General features: G+C 40.0%; 1 protein-coding gene across 1 annotated transcript in view; it reads right to left on the minus strand.

Moving 5' to 3' along the window:
* The window catches only part of dph1 (diphthamide biosynthesis 1), a 72,752-nt gene that overhangs the window by 5,318 nt on the left and 47,876 nt on the right, over positions 1-19,558 (minus strand). The window contains exons 5-10 of the mRNA XM_034866641.1: positions 19,187-19,341; positions 17,390-17,511; positions 14,636-14,704; positions 13,808-13,964; positions 8,957-9,057; positions 193-271 (exon numbers count right to left, since the gene is read on the minus strand). Of these exons, the coding sequence (XP_034722532.1) occupies positions 193-271; positions 8,957-9,057; positions 13,808-13,964; positions 14,636-14,704; positions 17,390-17,511; positions 19,187-19,341 (683 nt within the window). The remainder of the gene's footprint in view (positions 1-192; positions 272-8,956; positions 9,058-13,807; positions 13,965-14,635; positions 14,705-17,389; positions 17,512-19,186; positions 19,342-19,558) is intronic.

Raw genomic sequence — 19,558 nt, forward strand, 5'->3', positions numbered from 1 at the left:
ACTCATATTCTCCGGCCCCTTATTTTGCCTCAGTTTCATGAACTGGCCCCAATTCCAAATTAATTGAATAGCCCTGTCTTAGGGGGTCTGTGTACTGGCAGGAAGGTCAGTGTGCGTGTGTGCAGTGCATGAGCCTCCTCTGATAAGGTAGTGACAGCTTGTGATCTTGCTGAGAAGCTCTACGGTGTTTACCTCATATGGAGTCAGCAGCGGCTTAGAGAAGGCTGTGCCCCAATCGATAGAGAGGCGCGGACAAGCGATCTGGATCCACCTGTAGGGATGAGAAGATACAAATTTGGGCTTATAATGTACATTCATAGGTGAGTTCAAATGTGCGTGTAAAACCGGAGCAGTCAGAGAGGAGGAGAGACCGGGATCCTATTAGACAGGCAGGGCACATCTGCGACTGCACGCTGCTTGTGTGGATACGTGATTGCAATGGGTTGTGCAGGGAGCCTCCCTCCACCTGATCTCCAGCATCTATTGGAGAGGTCTGTCCTGTTCGGCAAAAGCTCTAAAGACTGCCAGTCTGAATGCATAGCCAGTTAGTTAAAGAGAGAGGGAGGAAGGTGGTGTGGTGGTAGAAAAAAAACAGGGAGGGAAGTAAACTGAAGTGAAAAGAGGAGAAACGCAGCAAAAGAAACAAGGAAGAGGTTAGGTGAGTGTGAATAAAAAAGACGCACAAGCCCGGTCTCCCCGGAGGTAGCCTACATAGAGAGGGGTTTGGGGGGAGAAAAAGAGAGAGAAGGACACAGATATACAGCGATAAAGAGAAAGAGTAATGAAGACAAAAACAGGGAGGGGGATTGAAAAGGCACGAGCAAGAAGAGAGAACAGAGGCAGAGGAGGGGAGGAAGATTGGCAGCGAGAGAAGTGTTTACTTTGGAAAATGCATGAGAGGGGGATGAGGATGGTGAAGATGTAAACAGCTGTAGGGAAAAATGAACAATGGGTAAATAGAGAGGGAGAGATGCAGCGAGGGCTACAGGGGTTAGGTTGTCACAGATCAATGCTATCTAGATTTTCCTCAGATATATTGACAAATATCGGTTATGAGTTATATCCAGCCCAGGAGATAACGTTAGCTCTAGGTAAATGTCCAAAGTATTTTTTATACACAACGTTTTGATATGTAAGCATAGGAGTATCGGCGAGTACAGCAGCTTAGATGGAAAACGCTTGAAAGAAAAGAAAATGTTTGGCAATAATCACATGAGTACTTTTGTGGGTACGCTACTGCGTCAAAATCCCCATCTGTCTTTTCTTCATTTCCCAACTTTCACACAATTTTTCAACTGCAGAATTGATTGCACCGATGACTCTCGCTCCACTCGGATTTCTGTCACAGAAATATTCCACCCCACCCCCTTGGGCAACCGCATGACATTTTCTCATTTTTAAATAAAAGTAAAAAAAAAAAAAGTCTCCCCTCCAAAGTGTGTATTCTTATTCATCCTCCTAATTTCAGAGCCAGCTGAAACAGAGATATTTGCACCATTCACCAAATCCTCAGACCGAAGTTTGTTGAGTTGAATTGGCGTTGTGGAATCAAAAAAATGACCTTTAACCATCCTGTGGTCCACGGGTCATATTTGACCAGTTTATAAAAAACTTTCTATAAGGGAACTATGACAAAGGAAAGTTGAAAAAAGTGACAAATGTTTAAAAAAAACTAGAAAAAAGCAGAAGAAAAAAACAAATCAGCAAAAACTTTTTTTAATGCTGAAAAAGTGACCCAAAAAAATTGAAAAAGGGACAAAAAAACCCTTAAAAAACATTGGAAAAGGTGACTAAAAAGTGTTAAAATTTGATTAAAACCTGATTTAAAAAAGTCAAAAAAGTGAAAAAAACGTTAAGAAAAGAGTAGAAAAAAGAACGACAAAAGGTTGAAATTTCAACCCAGAAAAACAAAAAGTTGCATGGTCGACGGGAAGACAACACAAGGGTTAAATCCCCGAGCCCTTTCTGTAGCCAAACACTGCACATGTATCAAAACCGCCTCAGCCCAAACACACAGGAAAGATTAATATAATTATAGTGGAAGATTCTGGCAGTTTGCATTCAAATCAATAAAATCGAACTTTTGGTGAGATATTATACGATTATGTCTAATCGGTCATTTGATGCCTTTTGGAGATGTTTCCATCTTTTCTTGGCTTCTTTATGCACATTAATACTAATTTTTACCTGGGGGTGAAACTTTCGAACCCCACTGTATATACCACTAGGTGTGGTTAAAAGAGGGAAAGCACTTTATCATTCACTTAATCACTGGTGCTAGCATAGAGTAGGGTAAGACAGAAAGCATGAATAGAAAGACAGAAAGGACCCCTCCTAAGGAGCAGATAGCGGATTGGCACATGGACCCAGAAGGGACTTTATTTTTTTAATATTTTAAATATTAGCACAGAGACTGAAAATATAATGCAATTTCCTAAAATGCATAGTGCAATGCCAGGTATAGCCCCTCAGAATGCGGCTCAAATTGTATTTCCAGTCTTGGTCTGGCCTTCAAACTAGACAGCTCAGTAGAGACAGCACATTCTAGGGTGCAGAGAAACAAAGAGAGAGAGAGAGAGAAAAAGGTGCAAAGAAAAAGAAAAAATGTGGACTTTTGTCTGTGGCAGAGGAGCCTTTTTTTCACAACTTATTCCCAAGCAAAGAGGAATTGAAAGAAAGAAAGTATAAATGTGACTTTGATCGAAACCTCGTCTCTTCGGAATCTGTTTACCTTAGTAGAAAGTAGAACCCTTCAACACCAAGACTCATGCAGAGTTTAGAGGAGCAGTATGCAGGACTGGTGCAGACTATGCTGTGATATAAAAAGGTAAGACTTGCAGGCCTTTAGTATGCTATGCAATGTGAGCTCCAGCCCTGGCCTTGCTGCATCACCTGCTGTGGCCCATTACAACCCGACACTGTTAGGCGGACCTCCACCTGCATGACTTCGCTTCAATTATACTCCGTCACGAACCGCCGAAAGCCAGAACAATCCACCTTTCAGCACGGAGGGTAAATAGTCACCTTTAACGGCAAACTTAATTAAATTAGAACAAACTGCTTCATTTCAAAAGGGGTCAAAAATTCAAATTCAGGGAGATGAAGACATGGTGTTGAGATAAGTGTATGGTGTTACAGAATCTGTACAATAGTTTAAAAGCTGCTTGGGGACAGCCTAATTATACACTTAAAAACATCTGCTAATGGTGTCTCACGGTTTATATGAGTGTGTAATGACGGGGAAAGCCCGGGGGCGGGCTCTGTAGAGTGTGCTGTGTTGGCTTGTGTTGAGCACTAATGTGTCCTCTACCAACACACACCATCTATCTCTCAATCACCCTCTTCCTTCCCTGCTATTCCTCCTTCAACACAGCTTCATACACCTGGTGGTGTGTTAGGTATATTGTAGCCTCATACCTGTGTTCTTACAAACTATTCTGAGCTATAAGGGGAAAACACTAAAGGGAAAAATAAATCAAATAAAATAGCGATCCACTCTATGTTAGTCAGACTCTGAATAAACACTCTTATAATTTAATGAATACTATTGTTGTCCGTGAACCTTCAATTTTCATTTTCATCTCTTACTTGAGCTATTATAAGTGTTAGAGCTTGACCGATATTGGCGAGCCGATATTATCGGCCGATATAAGACTTCTTTTTTTATTTTAAATAATCTTTCATAGAATCATTTATAATGACAAATAAATGATTCTGATAAATGAACATTTAAAAATGAAAAACGGACTGTCAACCATGTTATGAGCGTTGGAGTTGCATAGTCTGTCCACCAGAGTGCGCTCTACAACGTCCCTGTTGGCAACACAGATTATTTGTTTTGTTAAAAGGACTTTAAGTTTCATACCTTGAGTTTGTATTTTTATACATTTTATTAATCAGAACTTTATTATATTTTGATGTTCCTCTGTTCTGTTGTGACAATAAAACAAATGATCATGTTATTTTAGTGAGAACTACAACTAACTAATGTTAGGGTAATCTGTTTGCGTTTTGTAAACCGTCTCTGGATTTTTTTTTTTTTTTTAATATATGTTAGCCGATATATCACATTTAATAATAATTAAATATTTGTACTGTATCGGCCTTAAAAATCCTTTATCGGTCAGGCTCTATTAGGTTTTCATTTATGGCGTTATTAGGTAAAAATCAATTGTAATTTAAGTGGTGTGAGAGAAAACTGTACTTCAGCATCTCTTCTTGGCTCCGTTTTCAAGCTTAACAAATCCCAGTCCATGACGGGAGACTTTCCTAGTCCTTCTGCAAATGAAAGTTCTGCTAACCGTAGCCAAAGGCTCAGGGCTAGAGCTAATTTAAGGATAAAGTATTAGATAAAAGACCTGACTGTCATGAAAGTGTGCCTGCTCCGCGCTGTAACACTTACCTAGGCACAAACAGCAGGGTCGCCTCTTTGATGAAACTGCAGCGGTACATAATAAAAACTGAAACTAAAACTAAAGTATTGATCTTATTACACTGGTACTGATCAATATCAACGTTTGTACTGATATTAACAATATTTGGATAGATCCCTCCTATCACAAGCAGGACAGAAGTTTCCATCCACTTGTCAATCAATTTATCTGAAGTTTGATAAAATAATCGTGCGACTAAAGCTGGTGAAAGTGTGTTTCCATCCAACGGCTTTAAAGCCAATAAAAACCGGTGGTAATGACGTCACATGCTGTTTTGCGATGAAATTGGTATATCACTCGATTTTAGATATTTTAAGGTGTTCCCATTATTTTTGCACTGAATTGCACAACATTCAAGCAAACGTTTGCAAACAAGGTTTTTTAGACAAAATGGATCGCGCCTTCTACCAACAAATGATCAATATTGGAGAAGTTGTAATAGTGCTTATGTGCCAGCTGATGGACCCCAACGCTATCAACACATTGCTATTGTCGGCCATTTCCTTCACAAGTTCCTGATAAATTAAATTCAGAAAGTCTCTTGCCTCCTCGTCCGTCCACTTCTATCTGTCTTTGTTGGCGCCCGCCCTGTGTGCAGACAGAGCGGAAATACTGGGCGGTAATAAACTACGAATTCTTCGTTTGTGGGTTTCAAACATAAAATGACCTAAAACTTAATCGCAATTCATTATTCAAACAACGTTTCCATCAGCATTTATCGCATTAGCTGTATAGCGATTAAGATGATTCCTTTGAGTCGATATTCATGACATTCCATCTAATTTGACTGTTTCCATGAGGAATTTTATTTTGAGGAACTTAATTCGGATAAAACGTGTGAATGGAAACATAGCTAGAGACAGAAGAGAGGAAGAGGAGCGCTGTGTGGCTATCTTTTCAGGCTGAAAATTAAACAGCTGCAAGCTGTATATTCTCTAAAAAAGGCTGTAAGATAGTGTGGTAACAACAGATTTATGTAAGAATATGAACATTCTGTCATGGGTTTTAACTTAGTAATCCAAAGGTTCAATCACAAAAAACCTTACATCTTGTGTTGTCTTCGCATCCAAATTGAAAATCAACACATGTTTTTAACTTTTTCTTATGTTTTTGTCCCTTTGTTCAACACTTTTGACGTTTTCTTTCCAATGTTTGTCATTTTTTGGATGTTTTCAACACTACATAACGCTAACTTATTAACTAGTTAACAGTTCTTTTTGGAATTTATGGTCAATAAACCTCATTTATAAAAAATTATACCTAATGTTGAGTTAGAAAAGCAGAAATTAGGAATCATTAGGACTAAAATTAAAGGAATGGATGTTGATGGATAATCACAGACTGGAATATGTCAACTTTAACTCAATACTATTTAAAAAACACTTTAATGTTGTTTTCTAATCCAATAAAATTGACTAAGTTGCCCAAAATGAATGAAAGTTGAGAAGTGTACTTGCCGAAGAGCGTAGTGTAGAATCAATCATGGTATATTGGGTAGTTAAAAAGAAACCTTATATATGAAAACGGGTCAATTTGACCTGAGGACAACATGAGGGTTAAATGGTCAAAGTCATTCAAATTTAGCATTATGACGATGTATCCACCTAAGTATTGTATCGGCGATACTGGCACTGTATTTACTTGGTATGCCAAAAATTGCTGTATAGCACATCACTAATGAGGAGACGCCGGAGGCGGTGCAAGAGAAACATGGCAGACGAGCCGGTAGTTTAGCCTGCAGCTAACAACCGCCAAAGACTCACAGTTGTGGCTAATTCAAGTTCATGTACAGTCCTATGAATCCCAATATGTCATCTCGAAGGGCTCTAAAAGAAAACAGGACGGCCATATAGTTTGCTGTGTAACGGCATCTGAGTGTAATGAATGACTAGCAGACATAAAGGTTACTGTGTGAAGATGGTGCATAGTGTTCGTCTGATGGAAGGGGATGGACAGAGAGAGGAGAGGGAGAGCTGCACTAGGAGGTCTCCTCTACTTCAAATTCTATAGGTGTAGCTACTTAACTGGCAACTGGGTATACGAGTATATGACATAGTTCTATCTGATGTACAGTACACACATTTATGGGCCTTAATTTTGTATTTCAGCATTTTTGTTTTGTGGACTTTCAAATCATAAATGCTAATAACGGACCTTGTCGAAAAGCTATTGTCTGTATTGGGGGTTGGATTTGGTCGGGTGAATCGTGCCTGACTTACATAATTTAGGACAAGGACTCATACCTCAGTCTAAAGAGGAGAGCCAAAAAACAAAGAAAACAAAATTGCTTTTACTGCGATCACTCGCATTCAAAGACAGCCTCCGCAGTTACCTCTGCATCTCTCTCTCCAACTCACTCTCAATCTCTCTTAGACCTTCTGTCCTCTCACCCACTCCTCCCTCACACATCGCACTTCTCATTACTCTACAGTGAGAGGCCAATCTGAGGGAGTGTGAGGAGCATGTGTGTGTGTTAGGGCAGTTGAAACAAATTCCGAAAGAATTCCGAACACTTTTCAAATGCTGAAATTATTATTCAAATGTGATTTTCTTTTATTAAATATGTTGACTAATCTTCCTCTTCTCACCTTGAACTACCCGCATGCAAAAATATAATGCTTTTGCCACGGCTTCATGGTCTCATGGAGACAGCTAAAGTTTATATCAGCTGTGAGAGTTAGCATCAAAATCATTTATTACCTTCTAACAGCTGTATTCTCAGTAACGTGACAATCTGAAGGGAACAGGTTGCTCATAAATCACAAAAACATTAGTGACAGCAGCGTTTGGCTTACTTGTCAGTGCGTTAACATCGTGGCTAACACTATTTTGACCGTTACTTAGTTTATTAGAAATCATTTCGGCAGTGCTTTCCAACATGATGTCCCTGTGCTAACTGAGCACCGTTAGACAACAGAGCCACTTCAATACACCTGTTAGATAATGTTTTATCACAGATTTCTCTGCTGAATCGGGCTTGTCGCTGGGTGTTCCTGGTCGTAAAACGAAAGTAAAAACAATGATGCGTGCAAGAAATGCAACGACGTAGGTCCCCTTCAAGGCCTGGCTAATGTTAGAAGTCCCTCTAGAGGACAGAACATGTAACAACAACCACATGCTTAAAGTGGCATTGACAATAGTGTGGTACATATTATTAACAGGCTGCATTTGAGCATTAAATATTAGAATATTATTTGAAAATTTAAAAAAATAACTAAATGAAATTTCAAATGGTATTATAGAGGAAGATTGATAGCTCCATTGTCTAGTAAGCCTAGAAGTCTAGACGCTAGATAAACTAGAGAGGCGTTTGAGCACTTCTTCATTTTTTGTATTTCATTAAAGAAACTTTCAGAGTTAATTTCTTTGAAGACTGTAATGAGTGGGGTGGATTACAGCCTCAAATGGCAGAGATTAGTTCAGAACCTGCCACTCTGATTATTGTGTTTTATTAGGATCAAGATAAAAAAAAACATCAAGAATGCAATCATTTTTATAGTATGTAAGGGAATGAGTAAGTTTTGATTATGTGTGATGGCTTTACAGTGTCCTTGGGTTCAGCAACTCAACATATTTTTAAACTAAGGGTTGATGCTAAAAATTAACAGAATTTGGAACCTGAAGGTTAAAGAAAAGCAAGGGCAATACTAATATACATTTCTAGTTTTTATTATTGCTTGCACAAAAGTACAGAGTCAAGTTTAATAGGTTATTTAAGTAGAAATTCCTCTTTCTATGACGTGTATCAAAGCTGAGGACATTTTGTGTTGCGCTTGAATATTAGCTTTCGCTACAAAGGCCAACCTATGGAACCTCACTAAGACATGAATGGCAATTATTTAAGCTTTCAAACAAAGTTTATGAAGCAATGACAACTATAGGAAACTAGAATTGTCTGCTCCTGGTTATAGCACTTGCAAATTATGCTGAATCCCCAGATATGTGCGCAATGATGCGTACAGAATACATTTCAAATGTATTCGCCTGCAACTTTTATGTGACTACTTACTGTTGATCACAACAGCTCTGCCAGGGTCCATGGTGTGAAATATAAATCAGCCGTTTTGTATAACAACGAGACAACAATGATTAAGAATCTGCAAATGACGAAAAAGAGCCAAAGGAAGATGTGTTTTCAGTGATGTGTGGAAGACAATGAAAGTAACCCAACTATAAGGTTGCAGGAAGCGATGGCATTTAACATGACAAGGAAAAATTACCAAATACATTTTATAAGAGGCTGATATACACAAGTCTTTGCAGTACCAAAAATAAGACTAAGAGCTTTTCACTTTAGGAATAATCCTAACCTCCAATGTTTCATGCATTGGGGTATGGCGCAAAAGCATCCGAGGTGTCGTCAGGGGGAACTGACTGAAATGACTGGCTTCTGCAAGGCTTGGAGACTATGGGCCTTTGATTTTACTCCATCTGCCATCGCCAAGCAGTTCTGGTTCAATAAATAGCCCATGTCCTAATGCGGGTGTGCTTTAGTTTACGTGTATGTGCATTTTCATACTCACGCATCTACATCTTGCATCAGATCCAGCTTGCCTGGGAAAATCTCGGACAGGAGCACTCGAGTGAAGGACTTGCCCAATGACTGGAGCCTGGACTCCAGATGCTAGGAAAAGAAAGAAGTACAATAAAAGGACAAATTGAAATGTTTGCAATCCACACATCAAAACCCAATTCTCTCTAGGGTTGCAAAACTCAACATTAACTGTGTAAAGTGTGTATTGGTACATTATTTCTTTTAAAAGGCCATTCTGTGGATACTGCCTCTTTACTTATGTTCTCTCCTGACTACTAAAGTCACCACCGAATGGGCAAATCACATATGATCTTCCCATAAATGTAAACTTTCTTCAGTGAAAGTGCCTTTAAAGCTTTGTACCCTCATTTAAATTGCACAACCATTTTAAATTAGACTACCTACCAACAATGGCACAGTTGAAAATTAGGATAACATGTGCTGTTATTGGGCGCTGCTGGAGATTATGTTGAGATAATGTTAAAATCTTAAATTACCAACTGTCTTTTTCGGTTGTCTGTTTTTTCCTATATATTTTAAATATGGGACTATTGTGTTGCTGTCTTGGCCAGGACTCCCTTGTAAAAGAGATTCTGAATCTCAATGGGATTATTATGTAAAATAATGGTTAATAAAAAATAAAAAAACAAAGCCCATGAACCCACACTGCCAGTCCAATAGGCAAAATAGGGTTGTCCAGGAGTTTTTTTCTCTACTGGTTATAATCTCAGCACAGAGACTATTTAAGCTCTCGGTCTCTGAAGGCTCACATATCCATTCATCTATTTTCTGCTTGTTAAGTCTACAGGGTGCCGAAAGCAAGTTAACCAAGGCAGCAGACAGATTTGTCTCCTCAGCCTTGTCATTCTTACATGCGGGACGTGTAATCTCTCCATCATATTCTAGGGCTTCCTCTGGATCTACTTCCAGTTGGCTCTGGCAAGAGCACCTCCACTGAATTAGATACCCAAACCACTATTCTTCAATCTCTTCAGACTGTCACTATGTGCCCAAACACACAGTGTAGAAAACTCAGTTTGTGCACTTGCAGCCACAATCCTATTCTTTCAGTCTCTACCCAGAGCATAAACTTTAGGAGAGGGCAGGAGTTCAGATCAAGCACTTATGCTTCAGATTCCTTAACCCTAACCCTTCACTTCCAGCGGCAATTAGCAAATAATTGCTCTATAGTTCTGTAATTTTAATTTACAGGCCGAAAGATTTGTGGTGCAGAACTGTGCAGTTGTGTGTGTGACGCACTAAAGCAGAAGTGGTCAACAGTCAGAGAAAATCAGTGCCTCACAGTAATGCAGATATGACCTTTTTCTACAAGTAAAAGTTTCAACACATTTGGGCTCATCAAGAAGTTTATGACCCCTAAATTGCACCATGCGGCGGTAGATCAAGGCAACGCTTGTCGCAACGAAGCACGTCCCACAAACTCTCTTTGCTCCGCTAATAATATGCACCAGGTGCGCCCTGTGCAGACGCCTGACCACGGATCACATTACTACACTTTTTTTACAAATAAAGCACAGCCCAAAATCTTTGATCTGTGCCGTTCACAACTAGACTAAATGGTAGAAACAATTTTTCTATGTCAACTACTTATTTTTTTGTATAAGCACAAATATGCTGGGAAATAATCAAAGTGCAGTACCTGTGCAACGAGATTGAAGCAACCACTTTACAGTGTCAATACAAATTATAAAAAATATAAAAATTTAAGAAGAGCAGAAGATGAAGAAAAAAAATAAAGATAGGGGGGGAACGTGGTGCACAGTTCCTGAAAGCAACTATATACATACATATATAAAATAGTAAGAAAGATAAAGGGTTTGTATACACATTATGCAAAAATATAGTTTGGTGTATCAAAAGTCCTGAGCATTAAATATTGCAGAGTAATGAGATAAAGTGATTAAGTCTTAAAGAGTTCACTGTATATGAAATTAAGTGGTAAAGTATTAATAATACATAAATATAGCACTGTAATAATGAAATTAAATGGTTAAATATTAAATATTGCAGTGTAATGAAAGTCCCACAGAATTCCAGTGCATGTGCGACTCTGATTCCAAGACGCTTCTGAAGGCATCCACCCTGGTAGATAGTGAGGCCTTGCAGATCAGACCCATCTTCCTCAGATTGAGCTGGATCGGGGCCCTTGGGTATGCGCCCAGACACCAGGCTTATATAACATATTAATAAATAAAATTGCGTAGCCAGTTCAAGGAACTCTTCTCACTTGGTGTCGCTGCCTTTGAAGTGTTGGGCATTTGCACTGAGGTGTTCTTCAGAAGGCAGCCAAACCAAGTGAAGAAATCCCATAAATGTTCCTTTGGTGAGATAAAGGTATGAAAGTTGCTGATATCCACTGTCCTTGGGAGTATTATGAGACATTTCTACAACCGTGCTCTTATCGGAGATAGTTCTGTCCCCATGCTGGAGGGGTTATCTTACACTGTACTCCTTTATCTCAAAAGATCACTATGGGAGAGCTGGTCCGTCTTTTTATTTAAATCCCCATTTTAATCCATCCTCTCCTGCCAGTGGAAAATATTGCTTTTCACTCTCTGGTTGACATTCACATACAATCAATGCTAACTCCATCTTTCAAGTCTGGATATTTACAAATTGGAGCAGAGCACCAATTTAAGCCTAAAAGTGTATGATAGGTGTGGAGTGGTTTGAACCTTTTTACATTTAAAAGGTCAATGCACTCCAGCATACTGCAATAGCTACACTAATTCCTGACATGATTATGTGACGAAGACAAAGCAGAAAACAATACAGAAAATGTGAGATGTCATACAAAACAAAGGAGAAAGAAAAAAAGAAGTGGAGAGGAAAGCAGCAGGAGGAGAAGCAGTGGTTAGGAGTGACCAGAGAGCTCGATCAATAGCTACCATCAGACAGACTTGTGTGCATGCTAATGCATAATAGCTCATACTTGCAAAGACTCTGAGTTTCTCACTCAACACACTAATGGACCAGCATTACCGTATATCCACAAACCCACCCACACACACACACAGTAACCATTAATTAGTGTCAATTTCGTCAGGCGAGACAAGACTTAATATGTTCGTCAACAGCTTTCTTTTCCGAGACGAGGACAAGACTGCACCAATGTCCAAAAACGCGGACTAAGACTTAATGAGCAGGCATTATTGTTGACGAAAAAAGACGAGACTAAAATGTTTTTCGTGAAATAAAAACCAAGATAAAATCTCTCTTCATTTTCATCCACAGTCGTCTCTATTTTTATCATGACATTGAACTAGTGCAGAGCCCGTTTGGAGCGCCGCTGTTCAATCAGCCCATTTCAGCCTGCTGGAGAAGCCGCTACAGTGCGTAGCGATGTGCCCCGGCCCAGGGCAAAGAAAGGAGTGCTGGCAAAGTCACTCTTAAACAGCTTGCAGACCAGCTGGAGATATGTATGCAACTGTTGGCAACAAAACAAGGTGCTGTAGAGCCCAGGAGCCCTGGCTCTTATCTAACATGTGTCTGTGTAACAAGGTGCTGTAGAGCCCAGGAGCCCTGGCTCTTATCTAACATGTGTCTGTGTAACAAGGTGCCGTAGAGCCCAGGAGCCTGGCTCTTATCTAACATGTATCTGTGTACGATTGTATTGCATGAAGGAAGAGACTCAATATAAAAAACAGAAATAGTTAACAAAGTTGCATTCAACAAATATCATTCAACAAGTGTATTTTGTCAGGTAATTGTGACATTTAACCAATATTTCAGATATGTGGAACACATCAGAAATAATTTATTTAAAAAAAAAGACTAAAATGTTTTGACTAAAACTAGACTAAAATGTTGAACAACAAAAAAACATATGTGAATGACTAAATACGACTAAAACTAACAAGAACCTTTGATACAAGACTAAATTAAAAATAGGTGACAAAATTAACACTACCATGAATATGTTTAAGGATTTTTTTGACAATTAACATTTTTGAATTATTGGGAAATTTGCAAAAAAATAAAAAACACAAAGCAATTTTCTGTAACAAAAAGTATTGTTTACTTTTGAATATAAATTTATGATTAATCCTCATTGACACTGCCAAATCACTAAATGAACTTAAAGTGCTCATATTATGCTTTTGGGCTTTTCCCTTACCTTGTATGGTGTTATAAATCTTTTTTGTGCACGTTATGGGTTTACAAAGTGAAAAAGCCACCCCAAATGGACTTACCATCTCAAACAGAAAACACTGTCCACCAACTGCTCCAAACAGCTCTATTGTAGTCCAGTCTTTACCTCCGTGACAAAGGTGCGTCACTTTGTAACACACGTTATAATGCTTGCCTAACTGCTAGCGTGGCACGCCCTCATACTCTGCTTCTGATTGGCTAGTTGTCCTAACCTAGCTACTGCACATGCGCAACTCCCAACAAAGATGGAATAGAAGTGAGATGCCTCACTGGGTAGCTAAAACCTAGAGCTCAACACACAGGGTGATAAGAGGAGCTGCAGCAATGTGCAGTACAACAAATGTTTGGTGTTTTTTTGAAAATAACACCGTGTAAACCTATTCTGATATAACCTCACAATACAATTATGGAACGGAAAATGAGAATAATATGAGCACTTAAAATCCCCACTTACACTACAATGCAGCCAACAGCAGATCAAGGATAAGACTCTATGGCTGTATCATGGTAAATGTGAAATAACAAGCTCCCAGTGTAAAGACTACTTGTCCGATCAGTACTTAATGTCACCAAACCACAGAGAAATTCACACTGCTAAATATTACAAGCCATTTCACAAGCAGCCTTAGGACATGTAAACGGGTGAAGTGAGGATGCAGACTCTTACCTCCATGACTTTGGGGCTGCCTTGTCGGCCCAGTGTGCCCATGATCAAGCCCCATCTCTGGGCGGATCGAGCCTTGTCAATAGCCTGGAACCTTAAAGCGCGCATGGCTTCGTGGTCATAGTACTCCCTGGAGAAGACCTTACTGTAGGGGTCATATCTTTGTAAAAACACACACAGAAAAAGGAAACACAGAAAAAATAAACCGATAAACCATATTATACACACTTGCAGCTATTGTTCAAGGATCTAACTTTAGGACAGACATGCAAAAAAAGACGAAAAAATCCAATCATGAAAAGCCATCAAGAATGACACGAGTTAGTGTAGCTTAGGAAAAATGAAGGTACTTCTCAGCATCTAATCTCTTTTTCTCCGGTACAAGGGGTTCACCTGAGATTAGAATCTTGTTTATGAGAGAGACCTGTGATCTGTGCAGCAGTGCATATGTCTATAACGACACAATTTTACTTTGCATCCAATCAAGACCTCATCAAAACAGAACTTTATCCTCCCAAACTGTTATCATGACACTGCAGTACGGTGAGTGATCACGACGGCAAGTGATTTTTAAAATCTGAATAGCATTATAATATACCTTTTTAAGTGCAAAGAACATTTTTTTCTGAGGAAAAATTAAATCAAATTCATAGTTCATCACATTATTATACTTGCATTATGGCTTACTTTTCTCCTTAGTTTACCAACGTATGCTGCTCCAAAATTGTGCTAAGTCACTACAATTAACATTTTGTTGATGACCGATGTCAATATTTCCCCACAGAAACTAAAATATTCGACAACAAATGGTGTCATTTTGTTTCACAATACCTGTAGGCAGGGATGTCTGGGTTTGCGATCATGATCGACTCCAGGTGAAATCTTCCATCTCCCAGATAACTACAGCAAAATACAATGTAATTCAATGTTAGAGGGAAAACAAAGACATGAAGAAAAGATATTTGTGCAAAGGAAACCATACAATTCAATGTGCAACCATAATACATACTGGCCTACTATTCTCCTAAGATTTCAACCAGATTTTTCTATGGCTTTGTTTTGAAATCCATTCCTCTTTGCAGCCTGTTCAACAGAAGAGCAAAGTGTTACCAGGCAGAAGGCCTGAGGCTGGGGTGGAGGGTCTGCCCATATCTGCTGTCTGGAAACATGATCCCAACAATTGGAGCATGCTGTTTACAGAGAATGCAAGCCCTTCCAATTAACCCAGCGTCTGGGGCTGGGGATTCACCAGAGCACGAGCCGAGGCAGAGTTCACAAACTATAAGTACGCAGGGACACGTAGGTGCCTGAAAACACAAGCTCAGGCTAAACAGCCTTAAACATAAACTCCCCTCTTAGGGTCAGGCTGAGAAGAATCCTGCTGTTAGTGTGAGGGGGGCTCAGATTGGTGCCCCTTCTTATTACTGTACACTCTCAGTAGGCCTACTGAGACAGGATACGCCATTAAATCCACTAATTGGTCGGTGTTTAGAGCAGCTTGGGTGCTGTGGGTGGTTTCCCATGAAGGCAAACTGGATAAATACCAGGACTTTGTTTTTAAGGGCCTTTGTGCGTGTGTGAAAACACACATGTACATACGTCTGACTGTGCGTGTGTGTCACACTTGACGACAATACAAAATGAAGTCAAGCACATGCCTCTGTTGCATTGCTTTTCTCTAGCAACACCCAAGGTCTTCAGATAGCTCTGTGTAGCTTTAACAGGCTGGTGTGCTCAACGTTAGCTCTCACTACCACCACCGTCCTTCCATCTGGATTCGATTGTTTGTAAAATGCCCTCCCTGTAATGGTGATGCTTTGAGTTATGCAACACCGTATCTTCACATTCAAATCTTTATGTAGTTATATTGATCGAGTGGAGGCAGCAGGCAGAAACTGATCATAGCTTCATTCAATGCAGCTATTAAAAATACTTTTCTTCATCATAGATAAAGGACAGACCAAGCCATTTCTAAAGCAACAAGATGGGCCTCAAAGACTAAAACACTCCTACTTTTTTCTTCCTAATGCTCAAGCAGCTCAAAGCTCAGGTTAAATACACTTTTTTGGAATACTGACTTATACTTAATTAATGGATTATAACCTGGTGTTACATATCAATTTAATGTACTATTAAAATGTGATATACAAAACCATGCACTCTTTAAAATAACTTGTTCTGTGCTGCTTTTCTTGGTGATAGTGGATACCGTCGACACTTTTACAGAAATTCATTAGGTTCATTAAGGTAAATGGAAGCTTTTATAAGAAGGAAACTACACAGTGATTAAGCTTTGGATACAGATTTCACAGCTTAATAAAAGTTCTTTCATTTAGGTTTATGAATAAAATTGAGAGAAGGGAGATCCGGCTCGCTTTAGGAAGTATGACCAACCATGTCTGCATGTGTGCGAAGACAGAGAGACAGAGAGAGAGACAAACTCTCAGGCAGCATTATCGTGTGTCTCTCCCATCCACTACAAACCCCCACTCACACATCGAAGACAATGCACGTTGGATTAGAAAGGGAAGGACACCCTAACCCTTACACCTCCACTTATTTCACACACAAAGACACAATGTAAGAAAGACACACAGCGCTTTTGTCTCCCAAAAGGCCTCGCTTATTCATACAGCAAAGCTTGTCCTTGCGAAGCCATTTTAATCTCATGCACTGGGAGGTTTGAATCACATGGACTAACACTAGATGTGTGCGGATCAGACGTGCCAGGTGATACACCTAGATATTATTAATTTTACCAGGGGAAATACTTCCACTCACTGTGCACCAAAGACCAAAGCATAGGATTCTCTCTGCTGTAGAGCCGCACGAGATGCATACACACAAAGTGGTTGCGGAGGTGTTTGTTGCCTGAACCTGTTATTCTGCCAGAGCACTCTCCTCCCTGCAGTACCGGAAGGATAAGCCTCACTTTGACAAGTCTCACATGCACAGTGTTTATGTCGATGACACAGAGGAGCTTTTCGGATTCTATGTTTCATTATGCTTTTTCCCCTTTAGAGGAAATGAACAGGCAATCTGACAAGCTGAAACAAATGTACAGACAATTGGAGACACGTTGCACATTTGATCAATTTTTCACCCTGAATATGCCACAGCAGGTGTCATACCTTGTGAAAACACTTCTTTTGAAACATAGAACGTTGGCGAGTGTTTGGATGTGTTGTGGTTGGTTCGAAACAGCCAAAAGTGGCCATGTCTGTCGGGCTGTACACAATTCAATGCTTTGCACATCGTGACGATATTTTTAGCCTTGCTGTCCTGGATCAGCATCTGGCTGTTATTGACTTGATGTAAGAGAAACCTGACCGGAAGCACACAGACACAGCCAGTTGTCGCAGCTAGCTATGTCAGGTGTGACTGGTGTGATGTCATACTGATTATGTCACATGGGTGGGCAAGGCAATGGCAGGGGTTATTATGGGACCTGGAGCGAGAGGGGGAGGGGGTGTCTGGGTGAGTCAAGGCTGACGTCTTTGGTTATCCTGATATCTCTGCTAATTAACAGGAAGAAAGGAAGACCTGGGGAGAAACTGGGAGGCAGGAGGACAGGAGGTTTCTTACATTATGGCATTGACATGGCAGTCCAAGCGAGGGGAGGTGCAGCCCAAAATTTCTCCTGGTGACAGAGGACGACACTGTGGGACCAGCACATCGTACTCTGGCTTCAGGGCTGCACTCACAGCCTGGAGCGTCGAGGAAGGGAGAAGGAAAGACAGTTAGAGATTCATACCCTTTACCTTGTGTTAGTGTAGCTCTAAGTTTGGAATGCCTCTTCAAAAAAAACACAGCTATGAGGTACAGTCTTAAAGTAACCTGCATATGCCATTCAAGACTTGTACATCTGGTACTAGGACCAGCAAAACAGTGTAAGCCACATTTCTTCTTCTTTTGAAGAAAAGAATGGAAGTCACTACATGCAGGAACATGTTAATACAGTTTTTGGGTCAGTGAGAAACCTCCCTTGTGAATATCAGTCAATTATTTCTGTGTTCAACTTGTTGTTATATTAGAGGATGACATGTACAATACTCCTTATCAATAGTGAAATCCTCCTATTATTGTTCTGTATTTAAGGTTTCATGTTAGAGCTTATTCATGCTGTTGCTTCCTGCTTTTTCCATATTTCTATAGACATGTCAGCATAAAAGAATCCAGACTGGCTGATGATTCAATCCTTTCTGTGTTCTTTATGCCATTGAGTGTATTTGTGAGGGGGGGAAAAAGCGAGTGAACTTTTCTCCATTTGTGGCTTTTTTTAAACAGAGAGAGAAGGCAATGACGCAAAGAATGAGAACGGTCAAAGGGTACACTGAAAATGTGCCGCGGCAGCGATCCTGAATGGATCCCGTTTGACTTAGACTCCCAATGTGGCCACTCATGGTTAAATGTATGGATTCATAATTCTGCTGAGCACTGACAAAGAAAATGTCGACATGGCATGCCATAAGAATTAATAACAATGAAAAACTGTAGATAAGAAGAATGTCAACACATTAACAAGGGAAATAAATATTTTCTGAAAACAGCACTGCAATACTAAAGTGAGAAATCAAAATAAGAAGGTAAGAGAGCAAACACAACAACAAATAAAAGAGGGAGTGTGCTTGGAGGTGGAGGGATAAATTGAACGATAGAAGGCTAATTTAAGACAAGGAAAATGGGTGAACTCCCGCCCATACTGTGTGATCTCAACAAGCCTACACACTTTAAGACATGGGTGAGATGGAGGCAGACATGCACACAATACACAACTACAAACACAAAGACATATGTGCACACATATAGCCTCCACATATATGCACTCAAACACCCCAACATAAGATATGAGCCGTGGGCAAAGGGTGGTGTAAAAATAACAGTGGTTACATTAGTGAAGGCCCAAAGTGGTGTTGCATCAACATTGCAAATGAAAGTAGCTAAATGCATTATAGAGAGGCAGCGAGTCTGAAAAAACAAAACAAATGTTCAGGCTTAATACTATAGCTGCTGCCACCGCTTATATAAAAAGCAGAGCTGAGCACGACTGAACCGAGAGGCCTTCAGAGTTCATTCCACCTTTCAATTCCAAAATAACTGCTGTCGGATTTGACAAACCCACACTTGAACTGAGCTTAAGTGCGGAGTGTGAGCTTGTTCATAAAAGCCGGGAACCGGATGAAGTATACTGTACAAATGCACAGAAGTATGCATGCGTGTGTGCTTGTGTGCTCCTATGCTGGACATACAAAAATACTTGGGTAAAAACAGAAAATACACACAAGGATCATCCAGGTAAGGATACAGAATAACTCTACCTCGGCCGCCTCCGACTTACCCGCAAACCACACAATCAGAGACACAGACCCAGTGCTTAATCACCTGCAGTGCTGCAACGAACTGAATAGTGCTGACGAGAGCCAGAGAGTGTCCAGGAGGGAAGTTGAACTTGACCGTGTCCAGGAAGTGTGCATTGTCCATCTGGATATCCACAAACACATACAGCATCTTAATACCTGCTGTGGAGTCTATGGGGACTGCAGGAAGACAAAAACAAAAGAAAAACAGATGAATAATTCACTATGTTATGTCAGGTATGCCTGCTGTAGCCACACTGTAGATGGTGGCTCAAACATTAACACACAGCACATGTTCAGTGATATGGTAAACACAGTACATGCACATGTATAGATCTTAGTAGGCGACCATGTGATGGAACTGTAACTCATACAGCGTGAATCTTCAGCAAATGCA

This window comes from Etheostoma cragini, chromosome 3, assembly GCF_013103735.1.
Source record: "Etheostoma cragini isolate CJK2018 chromosome 3, CSU_Ecrag_1.0, whole genome shotgun sequence".
NCBI lineage: Eukaryota > Metazoa > Chordata > Actinopteri > Perciformes > Percidae > Etheostoma > Etheostoma cragini.